Source organism: Monodelphis domestica, chromosome 6 (genome assembly GCF_027887165.1).
Source record: "Monodelphis domestica isolate mMonDom1 chromosome 6, mMonDom1.pri, whole genome shotgun sequence".
Taxonomy (NCBI): Eukaryota; Metazoa; Chordata; class Mammalia; order Didelphimorphia; family Didelphidae; genus Monodelphis; species Monodelphis domestica.
Genome location: NC_077232.1, coordinates 10,488,508 through 10,516,185, shown reverse-complemented (window position 1 = coordinate 10,516,185; position 27,678 = coordinate 10,488,508). Strand labels below are relative to the sequence as shown.

Below are 27,678 nucleotides of genomic sequence, written 5' to 3'. Positions count from 1 at the left end.
CTCCCCACGTGATGTACGAGTCGGGGCGGAGCTTGAAGACGCCACCCCAGGATTGGCCGGGAGCGGGGAAGGGCGGGGCCTGCCCCAGGGCGAGGGAATTGAGACTGGCCCAGCTAGCCAGAACTGCCACCGGAGCCGCCACCGGAGCCGCTACCGCAACCGCCGCTGCCCCCAGGTAAGGGTTGTCGCGGGCCGCGCTCGACACGGGGTCCCTGAACCTCATCGGGCCGAGGGTCTCATCGCCTCTCCTAACGTACGCTGGAGCCCGCAGGCCGTGAGACCCCCGGACCTCGGTTGGCCCGCCTCCTGACACTGAACTGTGTGGGGTCAGAGGTCACGGCTCGAGCGCCGGCGCCTTTCATAGGCTCAGTCTAGGATTTGGGTGGGGCCTTAAAGGTCACCGTCTTCACGCCTCCCATTTTATAGATGGGGAAACTGAGGCCTAGTGTTGGGAAAGCCTAGCTTAGGGGCGGCGCAGGGCACGAGGCTTGCAGTATTTTGTCACTGTTCAGGCCTTTTCAGCCATATTCGATCCTAAGAGGGGTTTTCTGGCAGAGGTTTGCCATTTCTTTTTCCAGCTTATTTTTCAGGTAAGGAAACCAAGGCAAACAGGATGAAGTAACTTGCCCAGGGTCACACAGCTAGGAAGTGTCTGAGGCCATATTTGAACTCAGGCCCTCCTGATTCCAAACTCTGTGCTCTATCCACTGAGCCCTCCAGCCTGGAAGACCCGAGTTCAAATCCAGCCTCAGACCTGACCCTGATAATTCACTTCATCTGTGCCTTGCCTGCCTTAGTCTTCCCATCTGTGAATTGGGGATCATACTAGCAGCCCCCTTCCCTAGCCTCGTTGTTGGAGGGATCAAAGGAAGCTCTAAGGAGCTGTGGACCAGCGTCCACAGCTAGGAATAAGGAACAGATGTCAATCCAGGCCTTCCCTCCACTCTCCTAGGCCCAGCTAGCTTGAAGCCTTCCTGAGAACAATCTCCGTGTCCTAGTAGGTAGCAAGGGCAGCCTAGGAGTACTAGATGGGGAGAACAAAGTGGATGGGGGTGGGGGTGACCCAGCCTCTCAGCTCAGACCCAGGCTTGGAGCAGGAGAGACCAAGTAGAAACGCACAGCAAGCCCTAGCTGGGGACTCTTCTTGAGAGGCTGTGGAGGCATTCTCGGGGGTCTCCCAAGGAACCCGGAGAAGTCCCTTTCTCAACTTAACCTCTGGGAGTTTTCTTGGGTAGAACTTCAGACTGGGTGGGGAGGGGCAGCACCTGTCCAGGAGCCCATGGTGGGACCCCTGGGGAAGTTCTCCCAGGGACATGCCTGTGCTGCTGCTTTTCATGGGAAGCTTTTCTCTAATGTGCAGATCTGCACCTCCTCTGGAGCAGACTTAGTCAGGCAGTTGACATTTATTAAGTGGAGGGGCCAAATGCCAGGTCTTCTCAAGGAGTTCACAGTCTGATGGAAGGATTAACAAATATGTACAAAACAAGCTCTCTATAGGATAACGGAAAATAAGCAGAAAGAAGGCACCAGAACAAAAGAGGTTGGCAAAGGCTTCCTGGAGAAAGTGGGGCTTTAGATGAGGCTCAAAGGAAGTCAGAGAAGTCAGTACACAGAGTGGAGGAGAGAGTGCTCCGGGCATGGGGGACAGTTAGAGCTGAGAGATGGTCTTGTTTGAGGAACAGCAAGGAGGCCAGGGTCACTGGATGGAAGAATATGGGGGCAGACTGTGAAGGGCTGTGAATGCCAAGCAGCATTTTGTGTTTAATCCTAGAGGTGAAAGGGAGCCACTGGAATTGAGTGAGTTGGTGGGGGGAAAAAGATCTGAGCTTTAGTGGCTGAATGGAGAAGAATGGGGAGAGACAGCAGCTCTTACAATAGTCCAGGGGTGAGGTGATGAGGGACTCCACCAGGGTCGGGGGAGTGTCAGATGCTACAGGCAAAATTGACAGGAGATCCCATAGTGGAAGGGGAAATTGACAAGAGATGCTTTTAAGGGGAAATTGACAGGCCTTAGCAACATGAGAGAGCCGGAGGAATCCAGGATAACACTGAGAGGGTGAGCTGGAGGGCTGGGGTAGAGGGCGTTTCCCTCTACAGTAACAGAGAAGGTAGGAACATGGGAGCTCTTTAGAGGGAAAGATAATGAGTTCATTTTTGGACATGCTGAGTTTAAGATGCCTGCTGGACATACAATCCAGCAAAAAAAAGCAGAGAGAGATTATATATCAGCCAAAGAGTTAGGGCTGGATAATCATCCTCATGGAGATGGTCAGTGAGATTACCAAGTGACACAATATTGTGGGAGAAGACAAGAGGACCTTGGGCAGGGCCCTGAAGGACACCTGAAGTTCTAGGGGCATTATCTGGAGGAGGACCCAGCAGAGGAGTTGGGAATGAAGAGTCACGTCCCAAAAGCCTGGAGAGAAGAGTTTTCAGGAGAAGAATGTGCCAGTGTCAACAGTCACAGTAAGGTCTAAGAACAGGTCTTGGATTGGCTACTAAAAGATACTAGTGGAATGATGAGGGCAGAAACCTGATTGTAGAGTTATGAAGAGAGTGAAGAAGTGGAGGCACCAGCTGTAGCCTCAGATGAAATTGCAGCTTTCTCAGGCAGCCCCAAGGCCAGCTTTCTAACCATTCACTCGTATTGCTTGGCTTTTTAGAGGATTCAAAATATATAGTGGGGAATAGGGGTTGAGTCAGGCTCTGGACCTGAGACCACTGATATAGGACCCTCCTGTGATGAGGAAACTCCATCTCCTGAGTGTTTAGTATTAGAGAGTGATCCCCTGTATACAGTCGTACAGCCAGTATTTGTCAGAGATGGACCTTGAACCCAAGACTTCCAGACTCAGGCCAGCTTTCTCAGTCCCTTGGGCCCATAATTCTTGTCTCAAAGAATGCATCCTAAGGGGAGCCAACCTCTCTATGGGCATGTTAACTTTTGCTAAATATCATACATGGGAGGTATCTAACAAGTCTCCTGGGGAGAGCTGCCTGAACCAGATTAAAATGTAGTTTGGGAAATATTTACACGAAGACAGCAGCATTAAAATTTAAAACCAAGGGTCCTTCTCTGCAGATGTTTGACTCTACTGTTCTACATCCCTCTATTCATTCCATTCTAACTTGGAAGAATTATTATGATCCCAATTTTAGAGAGGAGCTCAGAAAGGTCCAATATTTGTCATATTGATGGATTGACTGACTTACTCACATGGAGACAAGAAAACAAGTATCAGAGGCAGAATTGGCACCCACACCTCTCCTGGCTTCTCAGAAAAAGCCTTGACATAGGAGCCAGGAGAGATGTGCATGCTAGTTCTGCTCCTGACATCTGTGCTCTTTCCTTGATGCTTTGCTGCTTTCTGGATTAAAACAGAATCATTGAGCCAGCAAATAGTATTTTAAAAATTGATTTCCTAGTGTATTCTCTGGGGGTTGTAAACCTTAAAATTTCTTAGACTTATGAATGTTGGAAATTTCCCTATTGGAAAATTTCATACTTGAAAAAATTTCCTACTGATAGTAAGAACTCTATTGGAATATGAAACTCCTTGGCATGGGAGGATCCTTCTCCTCCCTACATAAGTCTACTTTAGGACAGAAATTGTTTTGTTTTGCTAAACAATGGAAAGGGCTTTGACCTATTCTTAAGTATAGAACAGGAAGTTCTTTGAGTCATGATTGATTTTAGAATTGATACAATAGAGATACTTGGAATGACAGAACCAGGTCTTACAATCTCCACCCTACTCAGAGTAACAGGATTTAGGAAGAGCTGCAGCAAAGATCAAGATTTAATTATTTGAGAATATGACCTTCAACAGACATGTGCAAAGGGGGCAGACCTCTGGGCGGTCCTGGGTTAAGCTAGAGCCACCATTGGCAGAGGGGAGAGATCGACAGTGATTGGTAGATGTGAGAACTGAGGGGAGGGAACTTAGATTGTTGGCTTAAAGATGGGGGGGGGGGGGGGTTGATGCTCTGGAGGAGGTCGAAGAGGAGAGAGGTCCTGGAGGGAAAGCTCCTGGAGAGGTCTTGAAGGAGGCTGTGGAAGGAGAACTCAGGAGGAGTAAGGAGGAGAATTCTCTGGAAACACTTCTTGAAAGGAGGCTTTCTTGAAGGTGGAGCCTGAGGTTGGCATGAGAAGCCTTACCTAGAGAGATCTTGGGTGAGTGATAAAACCAACTGACTGATTTATCTCTTAGGACTGAGGTCTAGGCCTTATTGGCTTGAGGCCCTTCATTCTTATTCCTTTCTTACTTTCTCTCTTTTTCTATTGATTAATCAGTGTATTATAAATTAAATTTCTCTATAAAACCCAGTTGGCTTGGGCATATTCATAAATTGGGAATATATTCCCTGGCGACCATCTTATATTTATATAAAACCAAGACACAGTAGAAAACATATTTCAGCGGTCATAATTGTTATATATTTCCTTTGCTCCCAAACATTTTAATTACCACATTTTATGGCTCCCACTCTCTTATCTACAACTATTTAACGCTCAAAACTATTTTAAATCTAACAGGGTAAAAAGAAGTACTAGCCTGCGACCTAACTGTGGTGATGTCCAGAATATTCTTGAGGGAGTTAGGAGTCATGGCACTGGAAGGGACTAAAGGGGCTGTCCAACTCCCTCCATTCCCAAGCAAGAGTACTATATGAATGAATGAATGAATGAATGAATGAATGAATTTTGATTTGGCTCTTACCCAGCCAGTCACTGAGTGTGCTGAATACTGGGGATGCAGATAGAAAAAGGAGATGATCTGCCCTCAGGGAGTTGATGGTGCCTTGTCATCATCCTGGTAGTTGTACCTGAGGGAGGTGAAATTTTAGACTGGACAGAGAGGGTGGAATAAATAGGAGTGTTGATTGTCCCTACTGTCAGTCTTAACTTGTTAAGTCCTTGTCTAAACTTGTCCTGTTATTTCAGAGCCAGAAATTCTGTGTCTTGATGAAAGAATAGCCCCTTCCTCTTCCTGGAGGGGAAAAAAAGTTTATATATATATAGTTCCACTAGGAATGGGGTGTGAATGGGGTAGGGATGGGGCTTCAGGCAAAGGCTGAGAAACATGGTGAGACCAGAGCTGAGTGTCACAGCTCTCCTGAGCCTAGTCTGGGGAGGTGACCACTGGTGTGGACTGTAAACCTTAAAATTTCTTAGACTTAAAAATGTTGGAAATTTCACCATTGGGAAATTTCATACTTGAAAAATTCCCTACTGATAGTCTATTGGAATGTGAACCCCCTTGGCATGGGAGGGTCCTTCTCCTCCCTACTTAAGATTACTTTTAGGACAGAAACCTTTTGATGAACAATGGAAAGGGCTTTGACCTATGCTTAAGCATAGAACAGGAAGTTCTTTGAGTCATGATTGATTTTAGAATTGATACAATAGAGATACTTGGAATGACAGAACCAGGTCTTGGAACTTACAATCTCCACCCTACTCAGTCCTAACAGGATTTAGGAAGGGCTGCAGCATAGATCAAAATTTATTTGAGAATATGACCTTCAACAGACATGTGCAAAGGGGGCAGACCTCTGGGCGGTCCTGGGTTAAGCTAGAGCCACCATTGGCACAGGGAAGACATGGACAGTGATTGGTAGATGTGAGAACTGAGGGGAGGGAACTGAGATGGTTTCCTTAAAGATAGTGGGGGCTGAGGACTGAGAGGTGGTTGGAGAGGTTTAGCTCTGAGAGGTTGTGCTCTGAGAAGGCTTGCTCTGAAGGAGGCTGGAGGTGGAGGCCCCTGAAACTGTTTCTCCATTTTGGTCACGTGAGTGATAGGGACTGATCTCTTTCTTTGCCTCAGCTATCTAAGGGCTTGGGCCTTTTGGCCCAGCCTAAACAGAGGGGGTATTTAAGCCCTATTCCCTTCTCTCCCCTCTCTCTCTCTCTCTCTCTCTCTCTCTCTCTCTCTCTCTCTCTCTCTCTCTCTCATACCTTTCTTCCTCCTGTTTGTAATTAAAAACTCCATAAAAGGTTGACTGCTGACTTGAGTTTTCATTTAGGAATTACATAGCTGAATTCCTTGACGACCTAAATTAATATATATCAGTCTTTTAAAGTGATTTCCTTGTCACAGGACATGGTACAGCAGCTGCCTTAGCCACAAGGGAGTTTGGAGCCTCCCTGTGAAATCAGTGCTTCCAGACAGTAGCCCCAGTGACAGACAAGCTTGGTGGAGGCTGTGATGATTTTGGTTCTGTCTTTGGGTCCTCAGCAGGGCTACCACATTTTGTATCCCAGAGATATGTAATCAGTAGGTCATGAATTGAATTGTTGATGACCCTGGCCATGGTTATTCTCAGGCAGGGTAGAAATGAGAAGGGAGTTTAAGGAGTGGTGGGCCCTAGGGCAGCCATCTTTCTCCTTCCTCTCTTGGTCTTCCCTTTTTATAGAAAGTCTGAACAGGAAGATTCCTGGCCTAAGTTTCCAGTGGTCTTGTTGAAGGATTATTTGCCTTGAAGCAGCAGAGAATGTAATTGGAAACAGGGAAGGGAAAGAAGTACCCACAGGCACAGAATTTAGAACTGAGAAGGGTTCAGAGGTGAGTGAGACTTACCTGTTTTGTTTTATTTACTTTGTATTGCTTTCTTTTTTATGTCACCATAGTTTCTCCCAGTATCTTTCCCTCTTCCCTGTCCCAGGGAGTTGTTTCATATAGCAAATAAAATTTTAAAGACAAACTAGAAGAAAAATCAGCAAAACTAATCAAGATATGAAAGAAGTCTGAGCAGACGTGTGATGCAAATTGAGTCCCTTTAAATGAGGGCCTCAGCTCTTTTCAAACTCCCTAATTTTTATGGGTGATGAAATTGAGACCCAGCAAAATTAAGCCATTGCCCAGATTTTCACAGCTGGTGTGCTTTAAACCTAGGTCTAGTGACCCAAATCCAGTTTTCATCTGATGGGAAAAAGGATGTGTGGACAGCTGGGTGGCTTACAGTCCTGGGAGTCAGGAAGACCTAAATTCAAATTCAATCTCAGATACTTACTATTTGTGGGACTCTGGGCAAGTCACTGTTGACCTCAGCTTCCTCAACTGTCATTCAGGGATAACAGCTGTTGTGAGGCTCCAATTAGATTATTTTTGTAAAATGCTTAGCACATAAGAGGTTCTTAATAAATAGTAGCGAAGCCTAGCATGTAGCAGGGCTTAATACATTTTCGTTCTATCGTAGGATTGTTGTGGGGATCAAATGAGATGGTGGAGGTGCTTTGCAAGTAATAGTAAGTGCAATATTTCTTCTTACTGAGAAAAGGCATTGGATCAGCTGTTATACCTACCTTCTAAATCTGGCTTACTCTTCTGTCTGCATATACCTTTGTCATCTCTGGGCCTTATTTTCCTTACCTCCAAAATAAAGATCTCCAAATACCCTCCCAGCTCCAAGATTCCATGTTCTGTGTTCCTGTCCAGGGCCCCTCCCAGCCCCAGTGATCTGTTATTCCAGACTGTAAGCAGAACAGCCTTCCAGAGGATAAGGGAGACCCTCCCTCCCTCTGTGACAGCATCCTGGGGCCATGTCGGAGCGAGAGGAGCGGCGCTTTGTGGAGATCCCCAGGGAGTCAGTCCGGCTCATGGCTGAAAGTGCTGGGCTGGAACTGAGTGATGAGGTAGCTGCACTTCTGGCTGAGGATGTCTGTTACCGGCTCAGGGAGGCCACCCAGGTACCACCTTTGGAGAGGAGGGCTCCCCTGGCTCCCCCACTTCCTTTACCGTGGCCCCTTTCAGACACAGCCTTTCTTCCTACCAACTTCAGAACAGCTCCCAGTTCATGAAACATACCAAACGTCGCAAGTTGACAGTAGAGGACTTCAACCGGGCCCTGCGCTGGAGCAATGTGGAGGTAAGGCAGAGAAGCGCCTTGCCTTCTCTGAGCAGGGAGCCACCACCTTATCGCATCCCTCATCTATCAAAGGAACTCTCTTTTAGGGAGTTATGGGAAAAAATGCTTTGTGAACCTTAAAGTGACCTAGAAACAAGAATTATTACTTTTATATAATTTATAAAATTATAACTGTGGACTCACAGTTATGGTGTGATCAGGGAAAGCTTCATAGAAAGAGAGGACTTGAAGTGGGCCTTGAAGGAGGGGTAGAAATTGTAGAGGGAGGACTTTAAAGGTGGACAGATGGCTATGAATATTAGACATTAGCTTTGCACACATAATAGGTGCTCAATAAATACTTAAGGTGGCAGAGGAAGCTTTGGACAGAGGTCCGATTAAGGAGTGAATGAGAAATAAATCATCCTAAATGCAGATGGTGTGTCCAGAAGGGAAGTCTAGTCCTTGCTGCCATCCCCAACTCATTTCTGGAAGCCCCGTGACATGCCATCTAAGAACCCAAAGATTGCCTCAGAGCCCTGGGCTTCCACTCCTACACGGAGTTCTTTCCTGGGACTGTGGCCTTGGTGGGTCTTCCTATACATGTTCCCTCTGTGCAGGAACTGTTCCCCTCTCAGAATCTAGGGGTGCCGATAACTTATCCTTCTGTATGATGCTTTTAAGATTTCCAGAATGTCTAACCTTGCCCTCCTGCTCTTAGGCAGTGTGTGGCTATGGCTCCCAGGAGACCCTGCCCCTGCGCCCAGCAAGGGAGGGTGATCTCTACTTCCCTGAAGACCGAGAGGTGAACTTGGTGGAACTGGCGCTGGCCACCAACATTCCCAAAGGGTGCCCTGAGACAGCTGTGAGAGGTGGGAGTCCCAGGGGGATGGACTGACCAGAGGGAGGCAATGAACTGGAGGAATGGTGGGTCAGGATGCTGTCTGAGTGACCCACCTTCTCTGATCTTTGTCTAGTTCATGTTTCTTATCTGGATGGTAAAGGAAACGTGGAGCCTCAAGGGTCAGGTAAGTGATGAGAGCACTTTTTGTCCTTTTTTAACATTTTAAATATATATATATTTTTTTTTGTTGTTGTTGTTGTTATCAGCCAAAATCCAGCTTCTTACTCTTCCACCCTGACTTGAGAACACAAGAAATACAAATACATGTGTAGAGTTTGTTTTCTGCCTTGGCTGGGTGCAAAAAAAACCTGTTTCATTTTGCTCTAAGTCCTTCACCTTCCTATTAGGAGGTGAGGTGGTATATGTCCTCATTAATCCTCTGGAATTATGTAGTATTCTGTCACATTTATGTGCTCTTGCTTCCTGAGCCATTCCCCAAACTAGGGGCTCCCCCCCTGCCCCCGCCCCTTCTTTGCCCCCTCAAAAAGAGTTTGATATATGTGTGTGCATGTGTGTTTGCTTCCTTCTTTTGACCAGTGCACATGAGAGTGAGGTTCAGGTGCAAGCCATCCCAAGTGGCTTCCTGTCCTTTCCCCCCAAACTTCCAACACATTTCTCACCCCTTCTTAACCATCAAGATGGAAGAGAACCCACTCTCAGGCCTTGCCTCATCGAACTCCCTGTGTGATCCCTGATGATGACTGGATTCAGTGTTCCTTTAGTCTTGTAGCTGTGTTCATTCGTGTGTATAAATGGAGATTTTGAACCTTTGACTTCATTCCCCAGAAGTCTTTAGTATTTCCCAAAACTCCCTATAATCTCTCTTGCATCTCCATGTTGGGGAGATCATAGGGAATTTGGGGAAATACTAAGGACTTCTGAGGAATAAAGTCAAAGGTTCAAAATCTCCATTTATATATGTGTTTATACTGAGTTTGAACTTCAGAGTTTTTACAAGCTTAGAAAAGCCTTCCCATGTAGCAGAGCAGACCTGACTGACAATGAAAAACATGTTGGTCCCATATGCCACATTTGGGACCTGTAATTCCCACCTTTCCAGAAAGAAGAGGGAGATCTGCTTCATTGAAAAGCTATAGTTTTGGGGCAACTGGTTGGCTCAGCGGATGCAAAGCCAGGCAGGAGGTCCTTGGTTCAAATGTGGCCTTAGACACTTCCTAGCTGGGTGACTGTGGACAAAGCATTTTACCCATATTGCCTAGCCCTTACTGGGAAAAAACATCTGAAAAAAGAGGCTCAAAGGCTCATGTAAGAAAATAATTCCATAAAAATTAGAATTAGACAACTAGAAGCTAATGGCTTCATGAGCCATCAAAAAACAAAATCAAAAGACAAAAAAAAAAGAAAATGTGAAATATCTCACTTTTAAAAAAACTGCCCTGGAAAATGAATTCAGGAGAGACAATTTAAGAATTATTGGACTACCTGAAAGTCATGATTAAAAAAAAAAAGTTTGGACATCCATGCTACAAGAGATGATCAAAGAAAACTGCCCTGATATTCTTGAACAAGAAAGCAAAATAGAAATTGCAAGAATTCACAGATTACTTCCAGAAACAAATCCTCAAATGATAACTCCCAAGAATATTATTAGTAAATTACAGAGCCCCAAAGCCAAGGAGAAAATACCGCAAGCAGCCAGAAAGAAACATTACAAATAATAGGGAGAGGCAGTCAGGATCACATAGGACTTAGCAGCCTCCACATTAAAGAATTAGAAAGCTTGGAATATGAAATTTTGGAAGGTGAAAAAATCTAAGTTTGCAGCCTAGAATCACCTATCCAGCAAAACTGAATATATTATTTGGGGGGAGGGGGGGAATGGTCATTTAATAAAATAGAAGACTTCCTGGCATTCCTGATTTAAAAAGAAAAAACCTATAGTTAGGAGAAGCCAGAGTTGACATCTTTTTCTCATGTAATACAGTCTTTTATCCAAAGCCTCAGCCTTGCTCAAGTTCATCTCTAGAGTCCCCAGCTGTTGGCCAACATCCATCTTTGCTTCCTACCTGGAACCCCAATGTTTGCACACATCTCCTCTGCAGAAGATGAATGGAAGCAGGTGAGGGGTGGGTCGCCCCTCCACTACTAAGCATGGCATGCTCCTTTTTGATATAGTAGGTCACCTTCTAGTATTGCAGACTGACTTGAATAGTGTCCAGAACTTTGGAAACATCAATCCATGTGGCAATTCTTTTTTTTTTTTTAAACCCTTATCTTCTGTCTTAGAATCAATACTGTGTAGAAAAACAGAAAAGCAGTAAGGGCCAGGCAATGGGGGTTAAATGACTTTCCCAGGGTCACCCAGCTAGGAAGTGTCTGAGGCCACATTTGAACCCAGGACCTCCCATCTCTAGGCCTGGTTCTCAATCCACTGAGCCACCTATCTGTACCCTATCCCAATGTGGTGATTCTTTGGAGCAGCTGCCCCTGTGACCCAAGGGAGACGGTGCTTGCCTTGAGGTATGGAGCTCTGGCTTCAAATCCTGCCCCTACTTTGCTGGGGGTAAGTTCACCTAGAACAAACTGCCTCACAGTCACTCCAGTGCCTTTGTGAAGGCTCTTTGAGGCCACTTCATCCCACAATGGAGAAGCTCAGTGCAGGGGAGCCCCCTGCAGCATTTAGACACAACTTGAATTGCCAGCTCATTTTTCCTGCATTGAATTGGCTTTTACAATTTCCCTGCTTGGTTCTGTCCTCCAAGTCCAAGTAGAACATGTCTAATCCCCACCCAGACTTCCCAATCATTGAAGACATTTGTCTTGTCCTGTCTTCCTCATGGCTTGAGGACATGGACTCCAGGCCCTTTGCTAGCCTCTGCTAGCTTCCTCTGGAAGCTCCAGCCTGTTCATGTCCTGACCCTCTGAAATCAGGTATTGTCTGACTGGGAGAGTCCAGGGGTGCCTCTCTTCATGCCACCCAGGAATAATCACCTTTGATTTCTTAGCTTGACCTAGATGATTCGATGGTACTCGTGTCCCCCAACCCCTTTCCCTCCACCAGAGCTTCTTTAGAAGGACTGTTGCTGCCTTTCCCATCCAACTGCTCAGGCAGTTGTTTTTTAAAGTATAAGATTTTACATATATCCCTGCTAAATTAAATCTCATTTGAATATCATCTTTATCATACAAGTGGCCTGTCAAGCTCACTTTTTTTTTTAAACCCTCACCTTTCATCTTAGAATCAATACTTTGTATTGGTTCCAAGGCAGAACAGTGGTAAGGGCTAGGCAATGGAGGTTAAGTGACTTGCCCAGGGTCACAGCTAGGAAAGTATCTGAGGCCATATGTAAACCCAAGACTTCCCATCTCTAGGATTGGCTCTCCATCTACTGAGCCATCTCTCTGACTGTTAACTCTTCTTAACCAGGCATGTGCCGTCTATGCATAAGGCCAAATACAGATTCCTGGGGCATTCCACTGTAGACCCCCTGCCATGTTGGGATCGAACCATTATTGATGGCTCCCAGAATTTATTTGGTAATCATCTAGCCCACATCTTTCTGTCTTCTTAATATTTATTAAATCAGGCCCTGTACTGACACAAAGAGTTATAGAAGACAGCCCTTACCCTCCAGGAGCTTACAATGTAATGGATAACACATGATGCTTTGCTAACTTCTCGATAACCCATCCAACACCATTACCCTTTTCTGCCAGGTTAGTGTCCTTGTCCAAATGGAAAATGAGGTTCCATTTACCTCTTAAGGGTCTACTTAGTTTCTCAGATATCCCAGAAATAACTTCTCTGGGTCAAGTGACTTGAATTCCTGAAGGAGGGTATTGATTCCCATCTTCTTCCTTTCCTTGGCATCAGATGTGTGGAAGCCATCTTGGTTCTCCCATTCCCATTGCAAAGGTCCATCTTGTTAGCAGGGAAACAGGAAACAAAGTCAGGGCTGAGCAGCTCTGCCTTCTTGGCAGCCCTCTGTCTCCTGACAAAGCTTGAAACACATCCACTTCCTCTTCCCTCAGAATCGCTCTTAATTTTGGAAGATTGGTGACCCAGCTTGCTTCTCCTCACATGACAGGGGATGAAGGACCCAAGGCTCACAGTGAGCCAGAGCTTTTCAGATAGGACCAATGCATGACTGTTTTGATTAGGAGGGGTTTTCTTCTGATGGAGGGAGTGGGAGATGGCTGGGAAGAGGTTCCTGGCGCTGGTGATGTTCAGAAAGAGGACTTATTTGCTGTTCTTATTCCTCTCGATGCTCTCCTAGTGCCCAGTGCCGTTTCCTCACTGACGGATGACCTCCTCAAGTACTATCAGCAAGTGACACGGGCCGTGCTGGGGGATGATCCACAGCTCATGAAGGTCAGGGCTTCTGGAGCCCTCCAAGTTTCCTTTAAGCTCCTTCTCCTTGTCTCCTGTCACAAGGGCCTCTTCACTAACTGTTCTCTTGAGCCCTGACACAACCAGGCTGGACCGTGGGCACATTCTCCCTCCATCCTGCAGCCTTCTGTCCAAAGGAGGCCTCGCCCCAGTCTGCAGACCGTCCAGCCTCCTCCTCTCTCAGTCACTTTATTTGGTCTGCTCTGTGAAACCTCTTCTTTTCCAGGTAGCTCTGATGAACAGGGCACAAATTTAGGGTCATCGGTCCCTAGAAGGGGTCGTCGATGTCCACGGACCCAGCTTTCTGCCTACCGCTCTCTGGGCCGGAGCTGTGCTAACCGGATCTAAGGGGTGCCTTTGCCCCCTGAGGCCTCAGCTTCTTGGTCCTTCTCAGGGCTCTCCCCTGGGCTCGAGGGCTCCGTGTTGCCACTGGAGAGGCTCACAGTCACCCTCTCCTTCTCTCAGGTGGCCCTCCAGGATCTGCAGACAAACTCCAAGATCGCAGCCCTGCTGCCCTACTTTGTGTATGTCGTCAGTGGGGTGAGTGACGGCATGAGAAGTCGGGGCCCCGGGGTGCTGGGGAGGGTGCAAGGATTCTGACTGCAGAATGGGGGTGGGGCGGAGGGCACAGACCACATTTCCCAGGATGCACCTGATAAATGGCCAGCCCGCCCAGGCTCTCCTGTGCCCCTCAGCTCAGCCCTGGGCTCTTGGCCTCCTCCTCCTCCTCCTCCCAGGTGAAGTCTGTGAGCCACGACCTAGAGCAACTGCACCGGCTGCTGCAGGTGGCCCGGAGCCTCCTGCGGAATCCGCACCTGTGCCTGGGGCCTTACGTGCGCTCCCTGGTGGGCAGCGTCCTCTACTGTGTCCTCGAGCCGCTGGCTGCCTCCATCAACCCCCTGAATGACCACTGGACGCTGCGGGACGGCGCTGCCCTCCTGCTCAGCCACATCTTTTGGTAGGGGGGGCGGGAGGGGCTCCCCTCGCTGTGCCTCCCCCCCAGCCCTCCCCAGCCCACTGTGCACTGATTCCCATTTCCTTGGCCAGGACCCACGGGGACCTGGTGAACGGCCTGTCCCAGCAGATCCTGCTGTCGCTGCAGAAGGTGCTGGCGGACCCCGTGAGGCCGCTGTGCTCCCACTACGGGGCTGTGGTGGGGCTGCACGCCCTGGGCTGGAAGGTGAGGCCTGGGGCCTGGGCGGGCCGGGAGCAGGGGGCAGGGGGACCAGAAGGGCCCTCACTCCGAGGCTCCCTCCCGCAGGCTGTGGAGCAGGTGCTGTACCCCCACCTGTCCACCTACTGGGCCAACCTGCAGGCCGTGCTGGACGATTACTCGGTGTCCAACGCCCAGGTGAAGGCGGACGGCCACAAAGTGTACGGGGCCATCCTGGTGAGTCCGGGGCTCCCCGGGGTGGGGGCAGGGCCAGAGGGCGGCCTCCATTCCAACCTGTCTGTGGCGCCTGCAGGTGGCTGTGGAGCGGCTCCTCAAGATGAAGGCGCAGGCAGTGGAGCCCAGCCGGCGCACTCGGCGCCCTGAGGACCTGCCCTGGACCGGCCTCCTCCTGCACGAGTCGCCTCCTGGGGGGTCCGGGGAGCCGGGCTTTGGGCCGGGGGCGCCTCTGGCTCCGGGAACCCCGGGGCTGGGGAGCCCGGCCTCTCCCGTCTCCCTCGGGGACACCTATCGGGAGCTCTATGCCTTCTTTGGAGACAGCCTGGCCACCCGTTTCGGAACGGGACAGTCGGCCCCGACGGCTGCCCGGCCCCCCGGGGCCAAGAAGGAGCCCGCGGCCGTGGCTGACGCTGTGCGAAAGATGCCTCAGCTGACGGCCAATGCCACGGTCAGCCCCCGGGACGAGGAGAGCCCCCGCGGGGCGAACCCGGGCGGCCCGGCCTCTGCCCCGGCCGCCGCGCCCGAGAGCCGGCCCCTGCCTCGAGTGCACCGGCCCCGGGGAGCGCCGCGGCAGCAGGGCCTGTGTGCTGGAGCCCGGGATGTCTTTCAGAAAAGCCGTTTCGCCCCTCGGGGCGCCCCGCACTTCCGCTTTATCATCGCCGGGAGGCAGGCGGGCCGACGGTGCCGGGGCCGGCTGTTCCAAACAGCCTTCCCGCCACCGCAGGGCCCCAGTCCAGCCTCCCGCTACGCCCAGAAGCTGCCCATGATCGGCCGCACGGCAAGACCCGCCCGCCGTTGGCTTCTCTCGGACTACTCACTCTACCTCCCGCTGTAAGGGGGCGGGACCGGGCAGCGTCCTCGGGGGTTCCCACTATTCGCTCCATCTGCTGCTGGGAGAGCGTGCCTACCCTAGGCCACGCCCCCTTGGGGCCCCTCCTCCGCAGATTACTACGAATGCTGCCTCCCTCCAAGAGGGGGCGGGGTGGGGCGGCGCCCTCGGAGGCCCCGCCTCTCGCTCTTGCTCCTCTCCAACTTCGCTGATTAACTCGGTTAGCAGAACCGGCCGCGCCAGGTCTCGCAGTGGGTCCTTTTGGCCCGAGACTGCTGGTGCCGCCCATCCAGGAGGTGGGCCAGGCCTCGAGGCCGAGGATAGGGAAGTGGCGGAGCGATCCCGAGGGGGCGGGACGTTTATAAATAAATGTTTACCTGAAGCCGCCGTGGGACGGCGTAAAGACGTGTGCGTGCGGAGGGAGGCGGTTAGGGCGCGCGGAAGCGCGGGCTGGGCGGGGTCTGGGCCAGGTGGGGCGGCCATGGCGCTCCCCGGGCTGCACCGCGCCGAGCTCGTGCTCTTCGCCGCCGCTTTCCTGGCCGGGGCCGTGGTGGCCGCCGCAGTCTTCCGGACGCAGGTGGGGCCGCGGGGCGAGGGCTGTGGGGTGGGCGTGCTGTAGTGACTACGGTCACTCCCTTTTCCCGGCCTCAGTTTCCCTCTGGGCAGTGAAGCAGTAAGTAGCCTCCAGTCACTCCCCTGGTCTGTTTCTCTCTCTGGACAGCTTGGGGGGATGGGCTGTGGTCACTAAGGTCTCTTCTCTCCCCCTGGCCTGAGACTCAATGGTCTCTCAGCCGCCCCCCCCCTCCTCCCACCCCATGCTCAGGAAGTGGGGCTACATGTCTCAGGGCGATTCTCTCTCGTCCTCGGGTTTCTCCCTCTATAGGAGTTTGAGCTATACCTTGCCCAGCTCGTTGGACTAATGTAGCCCCTGAGTGGTCACGTGGATCCCTCTCTGCCCTATTTGGGAGTCGCAGTTATCCTCCCGTGAAATACGGGGTGGGGGGCCCCCTTGGGCGGCCCCCTCTTCACCAGTTGGCCCCTCCCAACAGCAAAGGCTCCAAGGAGCAGCCCCTCCCCCTACACCAGTTTCTCTTCCCTGTTTGTCGGAGAGAATTAAAGAACGGATTGGAACTGGATCTTCACTTAACCCAGGAGATCTGCCTAGAGGCTGAGCAGGAAAAAGAGTCACTACCCTGGGAGTGTCCGAGAAGCTCCCCCGCTTTGCTGGCCTGGACCTCCTGAGACAGTGGAGCCTGAGACCTTCCCTCCAGCAAGGGAAACTGGGGGGGGGGGGGGGAAGGAGGTCCAGAAGTGACCTCGCTGGCCACCACCATGGAGTCCTCGCGGTTTATTTAAAGAAATTGTTGCTCCCTGCGCTGTTTCTCCTCACGTTTACTCCTGCTAGGGAATTGTTCCTTCTCTATTGCCGAGAGTCCAAAAGGAGGCTAAACAGCAGATGCGTGGGTGGCCCAGCCGCTGCCTTCTCTTCCCTGCCTGGGAATCCCTTCATAGGCGCCCCGGATGTTTCTGGGCTTTCCTCTTTCTTGCCACCCACACCCGGGACCCGGGGCTCCCACGGCAGTTTTGGTGTATGTTGGCCCCAGGGTCATTGCCCAAGTGGGCACCTCCATGCCAGGCAGAATGAGGAGCCTCAGAGCTGTGGGCCCTGCCCAGAGACCCTGGCTGGGAAGAAGCAGATTCCAGCCGGCCCTGGCCGGCTCCTGTTACCCCAGAGCAGCTGGTCTGGTTCAGCGGTCACCTCCTGGTGGCACCTTAGATTTTAAGTGTAAGGATGGATGCGCTCAGCACAGCCTGCCCATTGCTGCCCTGTAAGGAGCAGGGGCAATGCCACAGGCCTCCGCTGTGTCCACGTACCATTCGTAGCCCTATTTTTAACCCTCGGTCCTGTGCATTGGTGCCAAGGCAAAGGAGCAGGAAAGGCTGGGCACTGGGGGTTAAGGGACTTGCCCAGGGTCCCCCCACTAGGAAGGGTCCAAGGCCGGGACTCCATCCACTGGGTGCTTCTTTGCCTCTCTTGCTCGCTGTCGGGCTTTATTTAGGAAGCTCTGCGTGCTAGTGCCACCTGCCTGCAAATAGGAAGGTTTGCGCACAGGGGTTGGCCCCAGGGGCTTCAGCTTGGCCCTCAATGCCCAGGAGAACGCTCCTTGGCCAGTGCACACTGGCACGTGGCCTCCCCTGGCAGCAGGGGCGCTCCAGGATCCGGCCCAGCTCTGCCTCTCTCCCTAGGGCTCCTTCAATGGCCAGTGCCCCATCTATGGCACCACCACCTGGAACAGCTCAGGCCTGGCCTTGTCCAGCTCCTCCGCCCCCTCCCTCTGCCTCTTCGTGGCGGGGGTCTCCGGGCTCCTGGCCCTTTACTGCCTCCTGCTGTTGCTCTACTGGACCTACAGCAGCTGCCTTGAAGATGCCCACAGGTGACTGTGGCAGGGGCAGGGGGCGCCCCCATGGGGAGGGGGGCGCCAGGACTCATCTGGGCTCTTCCCCCCCCCCCCACAGAAGTGCCCTTGGCCTCCGCATCTCCCTGGCCTTGTCGGCTGCGGCCATCTTCCTGGTGCTGGTGTCGGCCTGCATCCTGCGATTTGGCACCAAGTCCCTCTGTGCCTCCATCATGAGCTCTAAAATTGTGACCTGGTAATGGGCACCGAGGGAGGGCGGACAGGGAGGACCCGGGCGCAGACGGTGCGCTGTGCCCTCTGGGCCCGGCCTGATGGGCTGAGGCCCCACTCACGAAGCCTCTCTGGCCCTGCAGCTGCTCTGAGGCCCAGAAGCTTCCCTGGACGCCCCCCGGCTCCGGCCTGCACTTCTACTCCATCCTGTATGACGCAGAAGTAAGGAGGCTCTGGGGAACCGGAGGCCGGGAGGGGGGGAGCCCCAGGAGACACACCCTCATCTCTGCCCTCTCCCACAGGCCTCTGCCTGGGTGACTCTGGGGCTGTGGTGCCTGGTGCTGGCCCTGCAGCTGCTGCAGTGGAAGTGGGAAGGGCCCCCTTTCCGGCCCCTGGAGCGAGGGGACCCCGAGTGGAGCTCCGAGACAGACGCCCTCTTCGGGCCTCGCTCCCCTGACCCATCCCTGAAGAGCCTGAGGTAGCCGCCAAAGACTGGACGTCCAAGTGCCTAGGCTGGAGGGCCGGCAGTCAGCCCTCCGCCTCCCCAGCCAATGAAAAGTCAGAGGGACTTGCGCTTCCGGCTCTTTATTTGCCCTTCGGGGCTTGGTTGGGGGGAGTCACAGGCCCCGGTAGGCCCCCACAGTGAGGTCAAACAGCCTTGCGTTGGGGAAGCGGCCGGCTTTGTCCAACAGGAAGTAGAAGCGGCGGCCTCGGACCTTGAGGGGGAGCACGGCGGGCACCTCCCCGCGGTGGGCCAGGCAGGACACCTGGCGCAGGGGCACAGTGAACTGGGCGCCCAGGCCGAAGGGGGCGTGAGTGGTGACGGTCACCTGCTGGCCCCCTCTGTGGAGCAACACGGATCTCACCGAGCGCCGGGAGAAGAGCAGGCCGGCAGCCAGCACCAGCAAGCCTGGGAAGGACAGGGAGGAGGGAGGGCTGAGCCTGGGAGAAGAGGGGGAGGGAAGACTAGCCCTGCGGGAGGCTGGGGGCACGCAGCTTGGGCACGGGAGCGCCGCCTAGTGGTGCCCAGGCAGGACCCGAGACCCGGGCAGTGACAGCCCCTTTGCCCACGCTGTGCCCGCTCCCAGGCCCCCTGGCTCCAAGCCTGTTAGCCCGCTGCGCTGCTCTCCTCCCTCCCTCCCCACACCCCGGCTCTCACCGACAGAAGCGCAGCCGGCAGCCAGTCCGTAGCGCCAAAGTACCGAGCCGGAGCTGCCACGGCGCCCGGCCAAGGCGGCCGCAGCCAGTGATGTCCAGAAAACGCCCTGGCCCGCGCAGAAGAGGCCCAGGAAGGCGAAGAAGCGACCGCGCTCGTGCTCGAAGAGCAGTACGTCCCGTGCCGGGGCCGCTTCGTGCAGAGCGGCCCGGGCCCAGGCCCCACCAGGGGGCCACAGGAGCCTCAAGCGCCGCGCCAGCCCCGCCATGCCGGCACCGCCTCCGGGGCGGGACTTCCGGTTTCCTGAGGGTCGGCCCGGGAGTAGGGCGGAGTGAAGGGATAAATTGGGGGCGGGGAATTTGGCGCAAGCGCAGCTTCTCGGCCATCTCAGCCAGAACCTACAGCGTCCCGGATTCTACCCAAGCACTCCGGGAGCTTCGGCTCTGGTCCTTTGGGGCTGAAAAACTACCCGATGGGAAGAGGGCGCGCGACCCCAAGCTGCTTCTGAAGCGAAGGAGGCGTGCGCGACTCTGCTTCTGGCTTCTAGCCAGACTATGGAAGGGCTTGGCAGTTGGTGCTAGAAAACGAGAGCGCCCCCGAGCTCAGATATTTAACCCCTCGAGAACCTGGGCAAGGCTCTTAACCACTGCCTGCCTCAGTTTCCTCAACTGCAAAATTGGGGGGGGTGATAATTGCGCCGACCAGATAGTGCTTTCAAACGCTTTGCGCCCCTGGCGCAGAGTAGGGTTAAGCGCCTACTGGAACTCCTGGAGGGGGTCATGTTTATGGAGCAGCCCCAAAGCCAGGGTCATTGGATCCAGTAGGACCTGGGGAGGGAGAAGAATTCTGGGAAGCTCCGGGGGGTGGGGGGGAAGGCGGGTGATGCCAATAGAGCATCTTGTGTTTGAACCTGGGGATGATGGGAAGCCCCTGGAGTTCACCGAGTAGAGAGGAGCTGGCTTGGCAGACTTTGAGCTTTAGCAAAATCATCGGAGACTGAATGGAGGATAAAGGGAAATGGGGAGAGCCCTGAGGCAGGCAGTGGCCCAGGCGGGTCACCTGGGTGGATTCTGTCGGAGAGAAGGGGGCGGGTGTGAAAGTTGCTGCAGGACCGACGAAACTGACCAAGGATGCACTAAAGTGAAATCCACAGGGGCGGAGCCAGGAGGTGAGAGTGGAGGCGGGGTGGGGGGGGTCCCAGCTCTACAGCAACAGGATAGTGAAGCTTAGGGGAAGGATAATGGGTGAGATGTATTCTGAAAGGCAGTTGGAGATGCGAGATTAGAGCAGGAACAGCAGAGTTGAATCGGCAGTTTAAAGCCAGCAACTCGACCCCAGGGAGCTGAGGATTCCCAAGGAGTGTCTAGAGGGAGAAGGGGGTGGTTAGAGGGGCGCTGAGTGGGAGGAACAAGAGGCCGCCGGCTTGGGCAGAGCTGGATGACAGTAAGCCGACCCCACAGTACCGTGTTACCGCCATAAGTTAGGTGGTAGCAGCACCTTGACTTGGCTTCCTTCCTAAGCCCTTAAGAGGAAACCTACACAGGCAGGCCATGGCTCGGGACAGGAAGAGGCTGTGAAGGGCTGGTTGGGGCTCTGGAATTCCATAAATGTTTCATTTAAACGTGTTAACAGAGAAAGCAACAGAACCATGAAGTAGTCCGAGAAACCACTCTTTAATCAAGGTAAGAGCTACAGGGCAGAGTGACAGAACAGGACAGCCGACCACACTGACAGGGACAATTCCAAGGAACAAAAGAATTTGGGGAGATCCAGGGGCAGGGAAAGAGGAAATGGGAGGGTTCAAAGGACAGTGAAGCTTGGGAAAGGAGTCCCAGCCAGAGGCTGCAGGGGTCAGGGAGGGGCGACTCACAGTGGATACTAAAGGTGTCCCTGGGAAATGGTCTCGATTCAGTCTGAATCTGGCAGCCTGGGATTCCCTTCTGGGTGGGCTCTCGCAGGAACAGGGAACAAGGACAAACTTTGGGGTCTCCAACTTACAAGCTAGTCCTGAAACTTGGGGTTCATCAGATCTTCCTAGGCTGCAAGTTTGGGGGTTCCTAGATTCCATGGTGACACTGTCCCCCCCTTTTGACGCCGCTGCCCAAACAAATGGGTGACGCTATATAGGGTCTGACTTACTAATGGTGGAACTGCTATTTGGGTGCGCTCCTCAAATTCCTGCGCATTGCCATTTGGGCCAGAAAGGCCGGCAGGTGTCTACCTTTGGCAAGAATTCCAACAAACCAACCAGGACCCCATTTCCCCAAAGTCTTTCCAATCTGGTGGGTCCTGATGTATTGCTTGTGGCGTCCTCTCTCCTGTGGACTCTCCTTTGGTACAAGAAGGCCTCATTGCTGCAAAAGAAAACAAAGAGAAACCCATAAACATTCTCTAACAGGACTTGATCGACTCCCCATATACGTACTCACTACAAGGATTATCCACGCTGCTAACCTTAATCTGCACTCCATGCTACTCATTCCAATAACGCCTACTGGAGCCCAATTATAAAGTTATGGCAGCTGCACGCTTAATCAGCAAGCTTGCCTTGCTCTACCAAAATAATCAGAAAAAACGCAAGCCTGCAACTACAGAAGCATAAAGAAGTCCACGCCCCAGACTATAACGTGGCCAAAATTAAGATACTGTCTAGCCCTGAGTACAATTCTAACTAGATAGTCAATTAATCAATCACCCCCAAACCCCATCAAGTGCCTTCGTGGCAATGTCAGCCTTGAAACGATTTAAACGTCAAACTGAAACGGTCTCCAAATTCAAATGAACTCCCACAATTCTCCAGACTGAAAATGCTTCCACCCTTCTCGAATTCCAGAACTTCTCGGAGGTCCAGATGCCAGGATTTCAAGTCTGTTCCTACGTCTTTAACTTCTTAACTACCATCAGGCTTTTGACTTCTATGAACTGTTTTACTTTGTACGAAAGACATCATTTTGCTACTGAGTCAGCCAAAGCAAAAAGACGGGAGATAAAAATTATTGTGAAAATAATTCTCTTGTTGGGGCAGTTGTGAGTACATCTATCTATTCATTAGCAATAAGGACTCATTTACCAGTGAACTTGGGCCTCCCCTATAGGTGATCTCATTAGTATTCCTAGGCACAAAGGTATCCTACTTACCTCATTATTTCCTGCCTATCAAAATGATAAACTTGGTACTGAGAATCAGTTTGCTGTTCTATCTTATTAAAAGTGCTGCTTATGGGTGACCCTGGGCAAGTCACTTGACCCCCGTTGCCTAGCCCTGACCACTCTTCAGCCTTAGAACCAACACACAGTATTGATTCTGGAAAGGTGAGGGTTAAAAAAAAATGGTGCTTAGAATTCACTATCTATACGGGTTGCTCCCTGCCTCCCCTTTCTGGCACTGAGGTTTGCCAGGTTTTCCTTACGACTCGGGTCCTCTTCCTCCTTTTAACTCCTTAGGAGAAAGGAACCTCTTCCATCTGCTCCCTCATTCACAAGGGCTAAAAATTTCTCTCTGCTTCCTCCATTCCTGTATTTCAGGCCTTGCCTCTACGGCTTTCTTCAATGTGGGATGACATAAAACCCGCTATAACAGGAGAAAAGTAGGAAGTCACTTCCAACGAGGGAGAAAAGCTCCCGGAACTTGGAAGGTGTCTTCCATGTGCCCTTGGGACTGCATCCATAAGCAGTTCTCCTCCATAGCACTTCTCTTCCCAATGATCTTCCCAACCACCCACCCCAGACGGCCCTTCTCTCTGACCATGCTCAGGGGACAAAGTAAACAACCTTCTGTTATTAACCATTGTTCTAGGTTCTGTCTTTCCTTTCCTAACTTCTTGTGACACTACCTTGACACAAACTAGCCCTCTAGAATCTCTGCTGCAGATTCTCAGAGTAACAGATTTTAAGTTCAAGCCTCTTAACTGGGTAAAATGCTCCCATTTGAAACTTTCCTGCTTCAGCTTAATTTGGGGAATAAAACTCTGCTTTCTAGGTTTCTACCTTACAGGGACTTTGCTCAGTATAATTCTCAGGGGAAATAAAACGGCCAGTTTTAGTCTGCTCCAGGAAAGTGACGGGCAAAATGAAAGCAGTTAAGAAAGGCAAGACTTACGGGTTCCAGCGACTCTGGGGACTCCGGGATTTCCCCTAGAGACGTCTCCTTCGAAATCCTTCACGTTCTAGGTTGCAGGAAGATCTCGTCCAGGCTTTTGGCTCTTAAGAAGCTTCTTGAGATATCGGTCAGTGCTTCAGGGTTCTACACAAGTTCCTTTTGATAAGCAATTCTGCCAACTGAACTTTAATAAGCTCTAATCACTCACCCACACTCCAGAGCTGGGGTGGTAAAATGCAGGGCATACCTAGCCATTTCCCTTAAAACAGTCATGTGCCAAGGATTACCTACCAGGAAAACAATGCTCACAAAATGCCACATCAGATGAGTTCTCTCCACTTAAAAGGAAAAATTAAAAGTAATTCACCATAGAAAGCAATCGGGATTCGCTGGTCTTTTATTTATTTATTTTTATTTTTTTAAAGCTCTTACCTTCCATCTTGGAGTCAATACTGTGTATTGGCTCCAAGGTAGAAGAGTGGTTAGGGCTAGGCAATGGGGGTTAAGTGACTTGCCCGGGGTCACACAGCTGGATGCTGGTCTTTTAAAACAAAAACTTATCTATTGTAGTGGTTACACTCTGGAAATTTACCTTAAAAACTCAGGCTATCATTCATGGCCCTTTTATTTTTTCAAAAAGTAAAACCCAAAGGGCAGCTGGGTAACTTAATGGATTGAGTCCTGGGTTCCAATCTGGCCTCAGACACTTCCTAGCTATGTGACCCTGGGCAAGTCACTTAACCTCCATTGCTTAGCCCTTACCACTCTTCTGCCTTGGAGCCAATACACCAAGACGGAAAGTGAGGGGATAAAAAAAAAGTAAAACCCATAAAATTTCTTACTAAACACAAAACTCAGGATTATTAAAGAAAAGCTTTAGAATTACCTTTAAATCAGAATACCAGGGGGCAGCAAGGTGGCTCAGTGAATTGAGAGCCAGGCCTAGAGACAAGAGGTCTGGCCTCAGATACTTCCTAGCTGTGTGACCCTGGGCAAGTCACTTGACCCCATTGCCTAGCCCTGACCACTGTTCTGCCTTGGAGCCAATCCACAGTACTGATTCCAAGACAGAATATGAAAAAAGAGTCCCTAGCCGATTCCCTTCTCTATCCTTTTACTCTCATCTATCCTTGGCTCCAAGTTTGCCTTTCTCTCAGCTCTGCCTCAAACCCCTTTGGTCTAAGGCTAAAGCCGCCCCTTGAGAGGAAATTGGCTGGTTAGTTTTTGAAGACGTTCAGGGTTTCCTTAGCATTTAAAGCTTTGCCTTTACCCCAAATGACTTGTTTGACCAAAAATGAACTTTCTTTACTTCAGAACGCACACGCGATCATCAAACCTCGCTCTCTGGAATCGACGAACAGCTTGACAAAAGCGGGAAATGGCAGCCCTCACAGAGCGGCTAATGCCCAGAATAAAAGGTGTGAATTGCCAGCATTGAAAACTAACAGCATTTGAGAGACAATATTTCACCCATTTAACTATAGCCCAGACTGGGAAGCTGAGACTTTAAAGCTGGGAATTTCTGGACCTCCTTTTGCCTCCTGCTGGATGTTCCCATATCCGGATCGCAGCTCGTCTCGCCTCTCCTGTTAACACAACTTTCAGGCGTTATTTGCTAACCTTTAAATCACAAGCATTTGAAATGAACTGCGAAGCCTCCACTTAAGGAATCCATCAGACATCCAATAGGAGCAAAACCTCCCAGAAAACGGAGAAGAAATCCAGAACTTTCGTCCTTAAGCTTCTCCAAAGCGCTTTCACCAAAGTTTACAACCATTTAAACCTTAAAACTGGCATTTCAACTCATGAAGACACTTTCTCTATTAATCAATTTAAAGTAGTTACTCAGACCCTCAATGGAACACTCAGGCTCTCACACTGCAGCTCAGCTTCCCATTCAAAGCCTTCAGCCAACCATTCGCACCTCTGAACTACTCTCCTTGCCCAGAGCCCTAGCATAGACGCTGCTGCACACACCCCAAAAATCTAGTCAAGCTCAGAGCTTGTAATAAGGCTGAACTAGACTCCATTTTGTCCAATTTACCTTGGGGCCAGATTCTGCTACCATCCGCCATCTTGAAAATACATATTTCATTAGGTGGTTCCTCAGGCTGCCAGCTGCCCTCACCACCTCCTGGAGCCACAGACATGCTGTTCCCATTCCAGCAGCCCCCAGGTAGGCTCTGGATTTGCAGCTTTCTGCACAAACCACAGACCACTGCGTAATGCCCCCGTAATTAGAGTGGGTCACTCCCAAATACTGTCTCCGAGAGCCACTTACCTGGCCCCTCTGCTAACCAGACTCTTGACTCAACCCCAAACGGGTTGTACGGGTACCTCAAGTCTTGGGTCCTTGTTAGCAGGGTGGCTCAGGCAGCTGGAACTGCAGAATCTCGCTGGGGCCTCCATTTGTTAACTGAGAAAATAACACACAACTATGAAATAGTCAGAAAAAACACTCTTTAATTAAGGAAAGAGGTACAGGGTTGAATGAGGCCTCTACACAGAGCTGCACACCACACACCTATGCAGAGTCCCAGGATTGAACTCTGGCAGCTCTGGTCCCTGACCTGGGATAGCCAACTGCATTAGATTGGACAATTTCAAGAAACAAAAGAATTTGGGGGACTTATATACCATTTGGGGAGATCCAGGGGCAGGGAAAGAGGATTGACATTACCATAGCTGCAAAGAAAGTGGGAGGGTTCAAACTATAGTGCCAGGATACAATCAAGATTGGGAAAGGAATCCTAGCCAGAGGCTGGGGTGTTAGAGAAGGGGCTACTTACAGTGGGGTCTTTCCTGGTCTCTGATACAATGGGAAGACTACCTAAGACAAGAGTACTTGTCAATTGTCATTTACCTTGGGGGTCCATGATTCAGTCTGAAATTGCCAGCCTGAGATTACCTTCAGGGTGGATTCTCACAGGAACAGGGTACAAGGACAAGCTTTGGGGTCTCCAATTTACAAGCTAGTCCTAAAACTTGGGGTTCATCAGATCTTACTAGGCTGTAAGTTTGGGGTTTCTACATTCCATGTTGACAAACTCCAATTCTCAAGTTCTAGAATATACAAAAAGGCAACAATTGTAGTTGGGTTTTTTTAAACTCCTTCCTTTTCTTAGACTCAATATAGTGTATTGGTTCCAAGGCAGAAGAGTGATTAGGACTGGTTAAATGACTTGCCCTCAGTCACCGAGCTAGGGCCAAATTTGAACCGAGGATCTCTTTCTCCACTGAGCCACCTCACTGTCCCTGTTTTTTTGAGTTTAGCTTCCAAGGGCAGGAGAGTGGCAGAAGGCACCTGGGTAATAGGAGGCAAGGCTAGCAAATGGAGCACAACTTTTTGGGTAAACTGAGTCAAGAGCCCGAGTCATGAGTAGAGGGAAGGTGAGCCATAAGAGGCTGGGAAGGGATGGGAGTGAGAAGGTGAAGCAGGTGACCAAGCAGCTCCAGTGAAGTCAGGTATCACAGCTAAGGGTCTGGGGTGGTCCAGAAGGAAGATGTGGAGTCATGAGCCCTCTGCCCTGGTGAGCCCCTTCATCCATCCATATATTAGGGAAGCTCAGCCATCTCTGGGGAACCTGCTCCCCAGCTGCTCCCAAGTGAATGAGACCAGGGAAGGGAAGTAAAAGTTGAAACCACAATGTGGCACTTAGAGGGTGTTTACACAGCTGTTGTGATGGGGAACTGCTGTGTCCCCAGCTAGAATCAATTCCCTACCCTATCAACCCGCTCCTGGACTCCCCCCGCCACCGTTCCCTTGGCTTTATGACTGACTTAGCAGTTGCTCCGGTGAGGCTCTCTCTGGGGAGGGACTAGAACAAGGTACCCGCCAGGAGCCACCCTCCTCCACCTGGTGCCTGTCTCGTGGAGCCTCCCAGGATGGGATATCCTAACGCCCTCCCTGTTGGTGGAGTATGAACTGGGATCCCCATTCTAGAAAGCATTTTGGAAGTCTACCCTCTTGCCTAGAGATGCCACCACCAGGTCTACACCCCACAGGGATCAGAACAAAGGCAATAGGACCTTTACATACGAGTGTCTACACTAGCCTTCTCTGAGGAGGCAAAATACTGGAAACTAGTGGGGTGCCCATCGGCCAGGGTCCGACTGAGTGCCATGGCAGAGGCGTACGGGACAGGGCAAGAGCTTGTCCGAGGCGGCCTTTGTCTGAGCTGCTGCCCAACGGGAACAACTACAACTCGAGGTGCCCCGAACGTAATCCTGGGCTGGACCTGGCTAAAAGGGGAAACGTATCTTCGGGAGCCTCTCTGTGACTGACTGGTTTTCTCGTTTTCCAGTGAGAGAGAATTCAGAACAAAATAAAACTGAATTAAAAAACCTGCTCTCTGCCTGCAACCAAGAAAGAGGAAAAAGTCACAAGTGGTCCAAGAGCCGATGGTGACTGAGCTCCCAGAGGCTCCCTGGACACTCCCCTCAGCCTGGACAGGAAGGGGGGGCCCGTCTCCCC

The 27,678-nt window shown here is 51.3% G+C and overlaps 3 protein-coding genes and 1 long non-coding RNA gene across 8 annotated transcripts; 3 read left to right on the top strand and 1 right to left on the bottom strand.

The window, feature by feature from the left end:
- Positions 1-27: 27 nt before the first annotated feature.
- Positions 28-15,704, top strand: TAF6L (TATA-box binding protein associated factor 6 like). 4 transcript variants are annotated; one of them, XM_001362594.4, is made up of 13 exons: positions 28-175; positions 6,418-6,566; positions 7,201-7,249; positions 7,532-7,690; positions 7,783-7,869; positions 8,570-8,720; positions 8,826-8,876; positions 12,991-13,085; positions 13,569-13,643; positions 13,841-14,061; positions 14,151-14,283; positions 14,365-14,493; positions 14,570-15,704. In XM_001362594.4, exons 4-13 carry the CDS (start codon positions 7,544-7,546, stop codon positions 15,326-15,328), a joined length of 1,848 nt encoding a protein of 615 aa, XP_001362631.2. In that variant the 5' UTR covers positions 28-175; positions 6,418-6,566; positions 7,201-7,249; positions 7,532-7,543; the 3' UTR covers positions 15,329-15,704. The 4 variants fall into 4 exon arrangements, with proteins under 4 accessions (XP_001362631.2, XP_007497785.2, XP_007497786.2 ...); XM_007497723.3 differs by having other exon boundaries at positions 7,474-7,690; XM_007497724.3 differs by having other exon boundaries at positions 7,440-7,690.
- TMEM179B (transmembrane protein 179B) lies at positions 15,398-18,517 on the top strand. Of its 2 annotated transcripts, XM_001366945.4 has the most exons (5): positions 15,656-15,899; positions 17,570-17,757; positions 17,840-17,974; positions 18,093-18,171; positions 18,252-18,517. In XM_001366945.4, exons 1-5 carry the CDS (start codon positions 15,804-15,806, stop codon positions 18,429-18,431), a joined length of 678 nt encoding a protein of 225 aa, XP_001366982.1. In that variant the 5' UTR covers positions 15,656-15,803; the 3' UTR covers positions 18,432-18,517. The 2 variants fall into 2 exon arrangements, with proteins under 2 accessions (XP_007497787.1, XP_001366982.1); XM_007497725.3 differs by lacking the exon at positions 17,840-17,974 and having other exon boundaries at positions 15,398-15,899.
- A 1-nt stretch (position 18,518) lies between these two features.
- TMEM223 (transmembrane protein 223) lies at positions 18,519-19,417 on the bottom strand. Its single transcript, XM_001366994.5, has 2 exons — positions 19,109-19,417; positions 18,519-18,859 (listed from the first exon to the last, which is right to left on the bottom strand). Exons 1-2 carry the CDS (start codon positions 19,371-19,373, stop codon positions 18,567-18,569), a joined length of 558 nt encoding a protein of 185 aa, XP_001367031.3. The 5' UTR covers positions 19,374-19,417; the 3' UTR covers positions 18,519-18,566.
- Positions 19,418-19,500: 83 nt separating this feature from the next.
- On the top strand, positions 19,501-22,291 carry LOC130454966 (uncharacterized). Its single transcript, XR_008912701.1, has 2 exons — positions 19,501-20,787; positions 21,307-22,291. It is a non-coding gene; the product is annotated as an uncharacterized LOC130454966 (long non-coding RNA).
- Positions 22,292-27,678: the final 5,387 nt, after the last annotated feature.